This window comes from Mercenaria mercenaria, chromosome 1 (assembly GCF_021730395.1).
Source record: "Mercenaria mercenaria strain notata chromosome 1, MADL_Memer_1, whole genome shotgun sequence".
NCBI lineage: Eukaryota > Metazoa > Mollusca > Bivalvia > Venerida > Veneridae > Mercenaria > Mercenaria mercenaria.
This window is the reverse complement of record NC_069361.1, coordinates 58,628,573-58,643,600: the sequence shown is the minus strand read 5'-3', so window position 1 is coordinate 58,643,600 and position 15,028 is coordinate 58,628,573. Positions and strand designations below refer to the sequence as shown.

Sequence of the window (15,028 nt, the reverse complement as noted above, 5' to 3'; positions counted from 1 at the left end):
GGTAGAGGACCATCCAAGGAACATCCACGCCAAGTTTCATCAAAATCCATGCAGTGGTTATGGAGGAGATGTCTTTTAAACACAATTGTTGACGATGGACAGACGGACCACAGTCGCCGGACTTAGCGTGATCACAATAGCTCACCATGAGCATTGCTCAGGTGAGCTAAAAATAAGAAAGTAGGTCAGAAGGTCACACTGATGGTCACAGAAATTCAATTTTAAGATCAGTCTGCAAAACTGTAAAATTCATCCAATTTCAAGTATGTATCTTGAAAAAACAAGAAAGTAGGTCAGTAGGTCAAATTCATGGTCACTAAAATTCAGTTTTAGGATCAGTCTGCAAAACTATACATGTCATCAAAATGTTAAGGCTGTATCTTAAATAAGAGGGTCAAGAAGGCCCTGCATCACTCACCTGACCTATTGACCTAAACATCAAGATTTACATTCTGACCATTAGTTTCATTAAGATATGGTCATAAATGTGACCAAGTTTCATGAAGATACAGTCATAAATGTGGCTCTAGAGTGTTAACAAGCTTTTCCTTTGATTTGACCTGGTGACCTAGTTTTTCACCCCACCTGACCTAGATTTAAACTTGACCTAAAGATCATCAAGATTAACATTCTGACCAAGTTTCATTAAGATATGGTCATAAATGTGGCTTACAGAGTGTTAACTAGCTTTTCCTTTGATCTGACCTGGTGACCTAGTTTTTGACCCCACCTGACCCAGATTTAATATTTTCCTAAAGATCATCAAGGTCAACATTCTAACCCAGTTTCATTAAGATATAGTCATTAATGTGGTCCCTAGAGTGTTAACAAGCTTTACCTTTGATTTGACCTTGTGACCTAGTTTCTGAATCCACTTGACCTAGATTTGAACTTGACGTAAAGATCATTAAGATTAACATTCTGGCCAAGTTTCATGGAGATATTATCATAAATGGCCACCTCTAGAGTGTTAACAAGCTTTACATTTGATTTGACCTGGTGATCTAGTTTTTGACCCCACCTGACCCAGATTTAAAGCTGATCTAAAAATCATCAAGATTAACATTCTGACCAAGATTAAGATATGGTCATAAATGTGACCTCTAGAATGTTAACTAGCTTTTCCTTTGATCTGACCTGGTGACCTAATTTTTGACCCCAGATGACCCAATATCGAACTAGTCCAAGTATTTATTGAGGGTAACATTCTGACCAAGTTTCATTAAGATTGGGCCAAAAGTGTTACCTCTATAGTGTTAACACGGACGACGGGCGATCACAAAAGCTCACCTTGAGCACTTTGTGTTCATGTGAGCTAAAAATCTTTTTTTTTTGTTTACAAACAAACCTTCTACGACATCTAGCCTCTATATTGACAGTATCCATGACAACAGTCAGTGTCCCTCTTTCATCTTCTCTTTCAATCACCATGGATGCCACAGTACCTCTTGATATCTGGAAAAACAATTATACATAAATTTGTTAATGTTTCATTAATATAAATACCGAACCTGGACATTTTTTTCATATGAAAATCACAAAATCATATATTTAGAAAGTGTTGTTTTTACAAAAACAAGAGTTGTAACTATTGGTGACAAATGCCGAAGCACGCTCAAGAATGCTACAGTTGTATGCGCAAAAAATCACACATCATTTCTGACCTTGATCTTGACCTAAGAGGCCCGAGTAATAAGCATGACACACATTCTCAATATGGTTAACATTTGTGTCAAATTATTTTCCAATCCCTTGATTAATGGCAGAGTTATGTACCAGATAATAAACACCTTTGACTTCTCAGTGTGACCTTGACCTTGGAGCTAGGGGTCTGGGTCTTATGCATGACACTGCATCTAATTAAAGGGAACATTTATGCCAAGTAATTTCAAAATCCCTTCAGTTGTGGACCGGACAAGAAACAGACCATGTTAACATTTGACCTCTTAGTGCGACCTTGACCTTAGAGCTAGGGGTCTGGATCTTGCGCATGACACAATGTCTCATTATGAGGAGTATTTATGCCAAGTAATTTCAAAATCCCTTGATGAATGGCAGAGTTATGGACCGGACACGAAACAGACCATGTTAACCTTTGACTTCTAAGTGTGACCTTGACCTTGGAGTTAGGGGTCTGGGTCTTGTGCATGATAGTCATCTCATTATGGTTAACATTTATGCCATGTTACTTGAAAATCCCTTCATGGATGGCAGAGTTATGGACCGGACACGAAACAGACCATGACAACCTTTGACCTCTAAGTGTGACCTTGACCTTGGAGTTAAGGTCTGGGTCTTGCTTATGACATATCGTGTCATTATGGTGAACATTTATGCCAAGTGACTTCAAAATCCCTTTATGGATGGAAGAGTTACAGCCCGGACAAAAATTTACCGGACACACACACGCAAGGATGGACAGTGCGATTTTAATATGCCCACCTTCCGGGGCATAAAAACGGACAGGCAGTGTGATTTTAATATGCCCACCTTTGGGGGCATAAAAAATTAAGATCATATCAAACTTGTATAAGGCCTAAAAGAAAATTGTTTGTTTCCGGTATCCCTACCTATCCTAAAATTTAGGCCCGATCCAAAATGTTTTAGTGGCTTTGAAGAATTTTTCTTTTCAACTTTTCAACAACAAGAGATCACAGAGTGATCTTGGCGCCCACCAATGTGCCATTTTTGAGTGTTCCAAATTTCAAGACTTATTGACTAGCTCAGGTCAAATTTTATTTCCGTACACAACACTGTGCATGTGGTTCAAATTCGAAAGCTGTAGCTTGAGAAATGTGAAAGTTGGTCACTAGATCAATTTCAAGGATAAAGTTCTTTGTACACAAAACTATGCATGCGCATCAAGTTTAAAGGCTGTAGCTTGAGAAATTTGAAAGTAGGATGACTAGGTCAATTTTAAGGTCAAAGTTTAATTGGTACACAAAACTACGCAAGTGGTCCAAATCTGAAGGCTGTAGCTTGAGAAAAGTGTAAGTAGGTCACTAGGTCAAAATCAAAGTCAAATTTCGCTTCAGAACACAAATCTATGTATGTTGTCCAAATTTGAAGCCTGTACCTTCAAAAATGTGAAAGTTGGTCAATAGGTCAATGTCAAGGTCAGTTTGTTTAGGTACACAATCCTAGGCATATGGTCTAAATTCGAAGGCTTAGCTACAGAAATGTGAATGTAGGTCACTAGGTCAATGTCAAAGTCAAATTACATTTCGGAACACAAAACTATGCATGTGGTCCAAATTTGAAGACTGTAGCTTGAGAAATGTAAAAGTAGGTCACTAGGTAAAAATCAAGGTCAAATTTTATTTCGGAATACAAAACTATGCATGTGGTCCAAATTTGAAGCCTGTACCTTCAAAAATGTGAAAGTAGGTCACTAAGTCAATATAAAGGTCAAAGTTTGTTTCGGTACAAAAAATTATGCATGTGGTCCAGATTTGAAGGGTGTAGCTTGAGAAATGTGAAAGTAGGTCACTAGGTCAAAATCAAGGTCAAATTTTATTTCGGAATACAGAACTATGCATATGGTTCAAATCTGAAGCTTGTACCTTCAAAAATGTTAAAGTAGGTCACTAGGTCAATGTCAAGGTCAAAGTTTGTTTCGGTACATAAAACAGTGCATGTGGTCCAAATTTAAAGGCTGTAGCTTGAGAAATGTGAAAGTAGGTCACTGGGTCAAAATCAAGGTCAAATTTCATTTCGGAACACAAAACTATGCATGTGGTCCAAATTTGAAGCCTATATCTTCAACAAGAGATCACAGAGTGATCTTGGCGCCCATCATTGAGCCTTTTCTGATTGTTCCAAATTTCAAGACTAGCTCAAGGTCAAATTTCATTTCAGTACACATCACTGTGCATGTGGTCCCTGCATGTGGTCTAAATTTGAAAGCTGTAGCTTGAGAAATGTGAAAGTAGGTTATAAGATCAATTTCAAGGTCAAAGTTCATTTCGGTATACAAAACTATGCATGTGCTTCAAATCTGGAGGCTGCAGCTTGAGAAATGTGAAAGTAGGTACCAGATAAAAATCAATGTCAAATTTCAATGCAGAACACAAAAATATGCATGTGGTCCAAATTTGAAGGCTGTAGCCTAAGAAATGTGAAAGTAGGTCACTATGTCAATCTCAAGATCAAAGTTCATTTCTGTACACAAAACTACGCATGTGGTCCAAATTTGAAGGCTGAGCCTGAGAAATGTGAAAGTAGGTCACTAGGTCAAAAGCAAGGTCAAATTTCATTTTGGAACACAAAATTATACATGTGGTCCAAATATGAAGCCTGTACCTTCAAAAATTAGAAAGTAGGTCACTAGGTCAATGTCAAGGTCAAAGTTTCTTTAGGTACACAAAACTATACATGTGGTCCAAATTTGAAGGCAGTAGCTTGAGAAATGTGAAAGCAGATCACTAGGTCAATGTCAAGGTCAAAGTTTTTTTTTCAGTACACAAAACTAACCATGTGGTCCAAATTTGAAGGCTGTAGCTTGAGAAATGTGAAAGTAGGTCACTAGGTCAAAATCAAGGTCAAATTTCATTCCAGAACACAAAAAACTTTTCCCTATACAAGTATATATAAACCATGTGACCCCCGGGGCGGGGCCATATTTGACCCTAGGGGGATAATTTGAATAAACTTCGTAGAGAACCACTAGGTGATGCTACATTAAAATATCGAAGACCTAGGCTTTGTGGTTTGGACAAGAAGATTTTCCAAGTTGTTCCCTATGTAAGTCTATGTAAACCATGTGACCCCCAGGGCGGGGCCATATTTGATCCTAGGGGGATAATATGAACAACCTTAGTAGAAGAGGTTTTTCAACGTTTTGCCCTATATAAGTATATATAAACCATGTGACCCCGGGGCGCAGCCACATTTGACCCCAGGGATATAATCTGAATCATCTTGGTAGCGGACCACTAGATGATGCTTCATACAAAATATCAAAGCCCTAGGCTCTGTGGTTTTGGACAAGAAGATTTTCAAAAATTTTTCCTATATAAGTCTATATAAACCATGTGACCCCCAGGGCGGGGCCATATTTGACCCTAGGGGGATAATTTGAACAATCATAGTAGAAGACCACTAGATGATGTCATATTCAAAATATCAAAGCCCTAGGCCCTGTGATTTTGGACAAGAGGTTTTTCAATGTTTTGCCCTATATAAGTATATATAAACCATGTGACCCCGGGGCGCAGCCACATTTGACCCCAGGGATATAATTTGAATCATCTTGGTAGCGGACCACTAGATGATGCTTCATACAAAATATCAAAGCCCTAGGCTCTGTGGTTTTGGACAAGAAGATTTTCAAAAATTTTCCCTATATAAATCTATGTAAATTATAAAAATAAACAAAGGGCCATAACTCGTTCAAAAATTGTTGAACCAGTCTGATTTTCAGGGGGACACAACTAAGGTATCAATACATCATTCTGACAAAGTTTGGTCAAAATCCCCCAAGTAGTTTCTGAGAAGATGTGATAACGAGAAATTGTTAACGGACAGATGGACGGAATGACAGACGGACAGACCACGGATGCAGAGTGATTTGAATCAGATGGTGGACTAAAAATGGGAAAGAAGGTCACTAGGTCAATGTCAAGGTCAAAGTTTTTTCGATACACAAAACTGCATGTGGTCAAAATTTGAAGGCTGTAGCTTGAGAAAATGTGAAAGTAGGTCACTAGGTCAAAATTAAGGTCAAATTTCATTTCGAAACACAAAGGACAAGGTTCACGATTATATGAAATCGGCGTACAATATTACAAAATTATGAATTAAATAATATTTTACTGATGGCGTGTTTTTTGTCTTTATACATGTCTAAACCTTATCAAAATACAATGTATAGTAATTTCGGTAACTTCTCAGATAGAGAAACAAGAGCTTGAAAACCCCTGAAAAGGCTAAAAATTGGTTATTTTCATGCATTTTGTCCTGTCTATCTGGAATTTAGTATAGAGCACAGCCCTCGACCACGAAGATAATTTGAACTTTAGTTGGAATTCAGTATTGCTACTTGTATGTAAAATATTTTTGTGGTCGACGGCTGTGCTCATACTAAAAATAAATAAATTACGGACTCCTTAGTAGGTCTATTTTTCCTTACTGGATCAATATATAGTACAACCATAGAATTAAAAAAGCGAAAGTATTGATTACAAATCGTTTTTCTGTTTTTGAACTGTTTTATGAGTCTCTTCCATAAATAAACGAATGCGAAGTGCAGCGCTGTTACGGTTTTTATCGTATTTTTTATATTCGGGTTCGAAACTTTCGTACTCAGCGTCCATAGAAACGTACAAGATCGTATCATCCAACTCGAAGGAAAATCGGAGTTTCTGTTATTGTACAAGGAAAAAGGTAAGTTTATTTCTTATATAATATGTCTCAAGACAGGGACGAGTGATGTAATGACAATTTTGATGATAAAAAAAGTATTTATTTGGAACGCTGAAGCGATCCATGACGTTCGTCCCCAGTGTAGTGGTTATACTTACTAACACGTTTCGATCATGACATATATCTGTCGTATAATAGCAAGCGTCTTACGAAATGTAGAAATATACTCAAGAGTGATAGTGAAAGGTAAGAAAAAACAATATGTAGATTGTTAAAGATAAATTGCCAGTATCGTAGTTCTACATGCCGTAACATGGTCTAAATTACGAAAAATTATGTGGATGAATGTGAAGAAACGTATAAATACGTTTGCCGATGTTTAACATTTTAACAATAGGTTCTTTGTTTCTATTCACAAATGAAAACAAACAAAAAATGAAGTGATCAGTGTAATATATTTCAATCAAACTAAACCGTTGATTAAGTATTTATATAATTTTGTACCGCTTAAATCTAATAGCTCAGTGGCACAGTGATTGCGCGCCCGTTTTACATTTTGGCGGTTAGGGTTCGAATCCCACCTGCGTCATATACATTTTTTGAATTGCTTTTTCTTACATTTTTAAGTCTAATTTCATGCTGTTTAAGTAATTTCTTGATTTATTTTAAATATTTTTTCAATTACAATATGTTTGTATTTTTCAGTATGAAGTTCCACAACTGTGTTGTGTGCAACACACGTACAAAACCAAAACAAGAGGACCATGATGGTCCTGAATCGCTCACCTATCCCCACATGACCCAGTGTTGAACTGAGTATGACGTCGTTATTTCTATTATTTGACATAGTGACCTAGTTTTTGAGCACATGTGACCTAGATATCAAGATAAAAAATTCTGACCAATTTTCATGAAGATCCATTGAAATATGGCCTCTAGAGAGGTCACAAGGTTTTTCTATTATTTGACCTAATGACCTAGTTTTTGAAGGCACGTGATCCACTTTTAAACTTGACCTAGATATCATCAAGGTGAACATTCTCACCAATTTTTATGAAGATCTCGTGAAAAATATGGCCTCTAGAGAGGTCACAAGGCTTTTCTATTTTTCGACCTACTCACCTAGTTTTTGACCGCACATGACCCATTTATGAACCTGACCTAGATATCATCAAGCTGAACATTCTCACCAATTTTCATGAAGATCCGTTGAGAAATATGGCCTCTAGAGAGGTCACAAGGTTTTTTCTATTTTTAGACCTACTGACCTAGTTTTTGACCCCACCTGACCCAGCTTCGATCTTGACTTAGATATCATCAAGGTGAACATTCTGACCAATATTCATGAAGATCTCATGAAAAATATGGCCTCTAGAGAGGTCACAAGGTTTTTCTATTTTTAGATCTACTGACCTAGTTTTTAACCCCACGTGACCCAGTTTCGAACTTGACCTAGATATCTTCAAGGTAAACATTCTGACCAATTTTCATGAAGATCCATTGAAAAATATCGCCTCTAGAGAGGTCACAAGCTTTTCCTATTTTTAGATCTACTGACCTAGTTTTTGACCGCACGTGACCCAGTTTCGAACTTGACCTAGATATCATCAAGATGAACATTCTGACCAATTTTCATGAAGTTCCATTGAGAAATATGGCCTCTAGAGAGGTCACAAGGTTTTTCTATTTTTAGATCTACTGACCTAGTTTTTGACCCCACATGACCCAGTTTCGAACTTGACCTAGATATCATCAAGGTGAACATTCTGACCAATATTCATGAAGATCTCATGAAAAATATGGCCTCTAGAGAGGTCACAAGGTTTTTCTATTTTTAGATCTACTGACCTAGTTTTTTATCCCACGTGACCCAGTTTCGAAACTGACCTAGATATCATCAAGGTGAACATTCTGACCAATTTTCATAAAGATCCATTGAGAAATATGGCCTCTAGAGAGGTCACAAGGTTTTTCTATTTTTAGACCTAATGACCTAGTTTTTGACCCTACGTGACCCAGTTTCGAACTTGACCTAGATATCATCAAGGTAAACATTCTGACCAATATTCATGAAGATCTCATGAAAAATATGGCCTCTAGAGAGGTCACAAGGTTTTTCTATTTTTAGACCTACTGACCTAGTTTTTGACCCCACGTGACCCAGTTTCGAACTTGACCTAGATATCATCAAGGTGAACATTCTGACCAATTTTTATGAAGATCTTATGAAACATATGGCCTCTAGAGAGGTCACAAGGTTTTTCTATTTTTAGACCTACTGACCTAGTTTTTGATGGCACGTGACCCAGTTTCGAACTTGACCTAGATATCATCAAGATGAACATTCTGACCAACTTTCATAAAGATCCCATGAAAAATGTGACCTCTAGAGTGGTCACAAGCAAAAGTTTACGGACGCACGGACGGACGACGGACGACGGACACCGCGCGATCACAAAAGCTCACCTTGTCACTTTGTGACAGGTGAGCTAAAAACAGAAGACCGGTGAACAAATCCATAAAGAAGTAGTTCAACATACAGTTCAACAGAAGCAAGTGATCCGGACTTTCATCCGCCAGCCTCTAAAGGGAATTCTTCATATCTTAGCCCTCCGTCGGTTTCACTGAAAATACCGTGCACTACAAAGACTCATGCTAAATGTTTCTTGTGTAAGAGACCGGGACCTAAACTCATCGTTGTACCCACCAAGACAAGAGTGACGGTATTTATGAAATTCAATATACTGATACCATCCGGATCACGCTGCTGTCCTGTACATATATATAATGAGCAGATTTCGGAGGAGTCCCTTATAAACGTTCTAACCACAGACACAGTCTTTATGACCAGAACAAATATCTTAGAGTTGATCAGGGGTATAAGAAAGGAATGCATCAAAACAAATGAAAGGCTTAATTTTGACAACTTGAAAGAAGCAGATTATAAAGAATTGACTGGACTTAAGCAGACAGACTTTGAAGACTTCTTCCTTAGTATAGAAGAGCATATTCGGAGCTCGCCCTTACGTAGTCCGAGAACTACAGTTGGACTGTTCCTGTTGAAATTAAAGTCTTGCATATCAAACAAACTTCTTTCAACAATTTTAAGGATAACGCCGTCAAGAGCAATTTCAAGTGTAAGACGTGCATTAATGCAGCATTTTGTTCCGGCGAACTTAGGTCTTGCACATATATCTAGGCAAGAAATTACTGACAAACACACAAGACCTCTTGCTCAGTCACTGTTTGGTACAGATGAGTCGGGTGACAGTCAGCCAAAGATGATGCTAGTTTTAGATGGAACGTATGTTTACATACAAAAAAGTACAAACTTTCAATTTCAAAGACGGTCATTTAGCATGCACAAGGGCAGACCCTTAGTACAAGAGAACCATGATGGTCCTGAATCGCTCACCTCTTCCTACATGACCCAGTTTTGAGTATGACGTCGTTTTTTCTATTATTGACCTATTGACCTAGTTCTCGAAGGTATGTGACCCTGTTTTGAACTTTACCTAGATATCATTAAGGTGAACATTCTCACTAATTTTCATGAAGATCTCATGAAAAATATGGCCTCTAGAGAGGACACAAGGTTTTTCTATTTTTATACCTACTGGCCTAGTTTTTGACCGCACGTGACCCAGTTTCAAAACTGACCTAGATATCATCAAGGTGAACATTCAGATCAATTTTCATGAAGATCCATTAAAAAATATAGCCTCTAGAGAGGTCAAAGATTTTTCTAATTTTAGACCTACTGACCTAGTTTTTGACTGCAGCTGACCCAGTTTCAAACTTGACCTAGATATCATCAACATGAACATTCAGACCAACTTTCATACAGATCCCATGAAAAGTATGGCCTCTAGAGAGGTCACATGGTTTTTTTAATTATTTGACCTACTGACTCAGTTTCAAACTCGACCTAGATATCATCAAGGTGAACATTCTGACCAATTTTCATGAAGATCCATTCAAGGGTATGGCCTCTAGAGAGGTCACAAGGTTTTTCTATTTCAAGACCTACTGACCTAGTTTTTGATTGCAGTTGACCCAGTTTCAACCCTGACCTATATATCATCAAGATAAACATTCAGACCAACTTTCATACAGATCCCATAAAAATATGGCCTCTAGAGGGGTCACAACATTTTTTCATTATTTGACCTACTGACCTACTTTTTGTCGGCACGTGACCCACTTTCGAACTTGACCTAGATATCATCAAGATGAACATTCTGACCAATTTTTATGGAGATCCATTCATAAGTATGGCCTCTAGAGAGGTCACAAAGTTTTTAAATTTTTAGACCTACTGACCTAGTTTTTGACCACACATGACCCTGTTTCGAACTTGACCTAGATATTATCAAGATGAACATTCAGACCAACTTTCATACAGATCCCATGAAAAATATGGCCTCTAGAGAGGTCACAAGGTTTTTCTATTATTTGACCTACTGACCTAGTTTTTGATGGCACATGATCCACTTTCGAACTTGACCTAGATATCATCAAGGTGAACATTCTGACCAATTTTCATGAAGATCTCATGAAATATATGGCCTCTAGAGAGGTCACAAGGTTTTTCTATTTTTAGACCTACTGACCTAGTTTTTGACTGCACGTGACCCAGTTTCGAATTTGACCTAGATATCATCAAGATGAACATTCAGACCAACTTTCATACAGATCCCGTGAAAAATATGGCCTTTAGAGAGGTCACAAGGTTTTTCTCTTATTTGACCTACTGACCTAGTTTTTGAGGGCACGTGACCCAGTTTCGAACTTGACCTAGATATCACCAAAATGAACGTTCTGACTAATTTTCATGAAGATCACATGAAAAATATGACCTCTAGAGAGGTCACAAGGATTTTCTATTATTTGACCTACTGACCTAGTTTTTGACCGCAGTTGACCCAGTTTCGAACTTAACCTAGATATCAACAAGGTGAACATTCTGACCAACTTTCATGAAGATCCATTGAAAAGTATGGCCTCTAGAGAGGTCACAAGGTTTTTTTATTTTTAGACCTACTGACCTAGTTTTTATCGGCACGTGACCCAGTTTCGAACTTGACCTAGATATCATCAAGGTAAATATTCTGACCAACTTTCATAAAGATCCCATGAAAAATGTGACCTCTAGAGTGGTCACAAGCAAAAGTTTACGGACTGACGCACGCACGCATGCACGGACGGACGACGGACGCTGCGCGATCACAAAAGCTCACCTTGTCACTTTGTGACAGGTGAGCTAAAAACCAATGGTAGTTGTAACAACCAGTGGGTACTTTGTCACCATAATCGGACCCTACCTGGCAGATGGAAGAAACAGTGACGCACGTATATTAACTCACATGATGCAGACACATGTCGAAGAAATAAAAAGCTTTGTAGCTGAAAATAACGTTTTTATTGTTGACAGAGGTTTTCGGGATTCCTTAGCTATGCTGGAAGATATGGGAATACATGCCGAAATGCCTGCATTCATGCAAAAAGGACAGAAACAAATGACAACAGGAGATGCTAACACTAGCAGACTAGTCACGAAGGTAAATTGATAATATATGTGTTATTTTCTATAAAAAAGGAGACCAAAACCTAAAGTAATAGAATTAAATGCAAAATATCAGGCGCGAGAACGAATGCATATAGTGCTTTGATAATACGCTGCCGTAAAATGACTATTGCTAAATGCTAATGCATTTTTATTTATATGCACATAGACTGCTGTATTTATTGTCCGTAAGTATTGACCTGACACTCATTAATCTTTTCTAATATTTTCAGGCGTTTTCGTTATTGTATGCGATATTTGTGTCCTGAAAATATCTACATAAATAAAAAATTATTTTAGTTAACTAATGGAACAGTAGCGCAGTGGTAAGCATGTTACCATGGGTTTGAATTCTGATCAAACCATTTTTTTTATAATTCCGTGTATTTGTAATTGTATTGATATTACGTTATTTTATGATACATTTTATTTTTTATCGTTAACAACAGGTCCTTGAATTGTTTGTTAAATGAATGAATACTTGCCTGGTCCTGAAGATTTTAAACGACATTTTTAGAACGGTTAACTGACATGTACGTAGAAGAATGTTGATGGATAGTAGAGTATTTCGTTGATGATAAGTGTGACAATTTTTCCGTCTGTTAATTTTACAGATAAAATTAAAAAAACAAAAACAAAAACAAAAACAGTTTGGTCAGACGGAGGACTCTAACACACAACCCTGAGATTTGTGGCAAACGCTTTGTCCGCACAGCTATATCTGCACGTGATACATGATGGTATATAACTGGCTTTTCAATAGTTAAAGACCTGCTCCAGTCCTACCTTTTAACCTTAAATTGTCACTGAAAAAGCATGAAAATCCTGACTATGAACAGTGACGCCTATATATACAGGTCAAAATAGAGTCTATTTTATATAAAATTCTATATAAAATACCTGTGGTTTTGCGTGCCAAAGTGTGGCACGAGGCCGTTAACTGTTAGCTATTGTAATCATGGGTTGCATACACAATAGAATTTGAATAGTCGCAGAGCAGGGCTTTAAATTGTTGTTTAGGTTTGAACACCGAAAATTAATTTACGGAAACATGCGGAATATTCACGCGTGCCAGGTCAATATTTCGGTATTCTACCCCTGCCCGATGATTAAAACGACAGCATGTTAATATTATTGTTCTCAAGCATCGGTGAACTCAAAAAGGTTGTCAATGATAGAAGTTAAGTTCATACTGTAATGTTATACAAAGAAATATATTTTCAATGATAGAAGTTAAGTTCATACTGTAATGTTATACAAAAAAAAAATTTGTATTGAAACTTTTAACGAAGAAAAATCATAATTATCAAACAAGTTATCGTTTTAGTTACCGTGCAGTATTTATACTGTTTTTTTTTATCTTTGAAGCGTACCGTTATTTGTTTTAATCGCGAACACGGTTAGGGCTGTCCGTAGATAGCGGGCTAGGTAAAAACTGAGAGACAGTCAAATGAGTCATCAATTAACATTTTTTTTAAAGCGATAAACCTGTTACAGATATTGGACTTCCAAACGGTTAATTATTAACCGTGTAATGTTTAAATAAGTATGGTTTACTGTTTAGACCGCATACATTAGTTTTGATGTTTAACAGAAGAACAGTGGTTGCTTAATACGGGTTTGTGGAGTTTTGGGCCTAATGGTTAATGTGTCGGCCACTCGACCTGAAAGTCGCATGTTCGAACCCTGTTGTACTGACGGTAATGCCTTCTCATATAACACAAGTACTGGATTTCCATAATGCGGACAGTGATTTAGTACCAGCATAAACTAATACATGTTTGCAACATGTGTGACTGCTAACTTTGGTTTGGTCGTATGAATTATTATGTCAGTAAGAAAATACTAAGATATTGGCTGCTTGATGCATGTATGTCCACTTACACTGTAAAAAGATAAATCAATCTCAACATTTTCTCCTATCTTAAGTATTATTTTACGTCCATTCTTTTTTTATCTCTTTAGGTCAGATGGATAGTAGAATCTGCTAACGCCAGGACCAAGCGTTGGAAGTACTTAGATCATGTTTTACCAACAACGCAGGTTCCATTCATCGGGGATTTCGTAAGAATAGTATGCGCGATATCCAACACTTTCCTCCATTAAGCGTGACGGAAAACAACGACGACGACACCGCACTTGGAAGGAAAATGTTAGATTTGTCAAAGTGTAATAACGACCTTAAAACTTATATTGAAAATCACTGTTTAGAACGAAAATCAGCCTGTTGGAAATCCGCTGAATTAGATGTTGAATTTCCGCGCTTAGAAGAAATTCAGCTGAGAGAATTAACATGTGGTACTTACCAACTTAAAATGTCAGCTGGTTATATGCAAGAGCATATTGATGGAAACCCAGACATTTATGTACATAGAGAAGACGATACTCTTTCAAGGGTCAAAATTCCAAGCAGACACGTGTCATCTAAGGCTTACACACTTTGGATTCGTCATAACGCGACTGAAGTTGTTTCATGGTATTGCAAGTGTCGCGCTGGTAGTCGAGTTGTCGGGGTGTGTGCTCACGTGGCTGCCATTTTATGGTTTCTTGGCTATGCAAGACACACAGGGAAAGAAATGTATCGCACGCGCAACTGAGGTGATTATGTTTTAGATGCAGGAAACATACCCCAAACTGATGACAGTTTGGATACAGAGAGTGAGTGAAAATGTAGCAGTTGAATCGTTACATTAACATAGTTTTTAAAGCAGTATTCTGTAGTTGGCCTCTAAAAAAGTATCTTGAAGAGTATTTTTACATTTGATATTAAAACATATTTTGTAAAAACATGTTTAGAGCTATTCTGATGTTATAAATCTATAGTTATTATGCCGATTTGCTGAATTCATATCATAATATTTTATCAATTATTCATGATTATACTTCATAACAAGAGGACCATGATGGTCCTGAATCGCTCACCTCTTCCCACATGACCCAGTTTTGAGTATGACGTTGTTTTTTCTATTATCTGACATAGTGACCTAGTTTTTGAGCTCATGTGACCCAGTTTTGAACTTGACCTAGATATTATCAAGATAAAAATTCTGACCAATTTTCATGAAGATCCACTGAAAAATATGGTCTCTAGAGAGGTCA

The 15,028-nt window shown here is 37.4% G+C and overlaps 1 protein-coding gene across 1 annotated transcript in view; it reads right to left on the bottom strand.

Annotated features, from left to right (window-relative positions):
• The window catches only part of LOC123536425 (uncharacterized), a 219,690-nt gene that overhangs the window by 118,418 nt on the left and 86,244 nt on the right, over positions 1 to 15,028 (bottom strand). Inside the window, exon 5 of the mRNA XM_053548923.1 lies at positions 1,349 to 1,455. Coding sequence (XP_053404898.1) covers positions 1,349 to 1,455 — 107 coding nt within the window. The remainder of the gene's footprint in view (positions 1 to 1,348; positions 1,456 to 15,028) is intronic.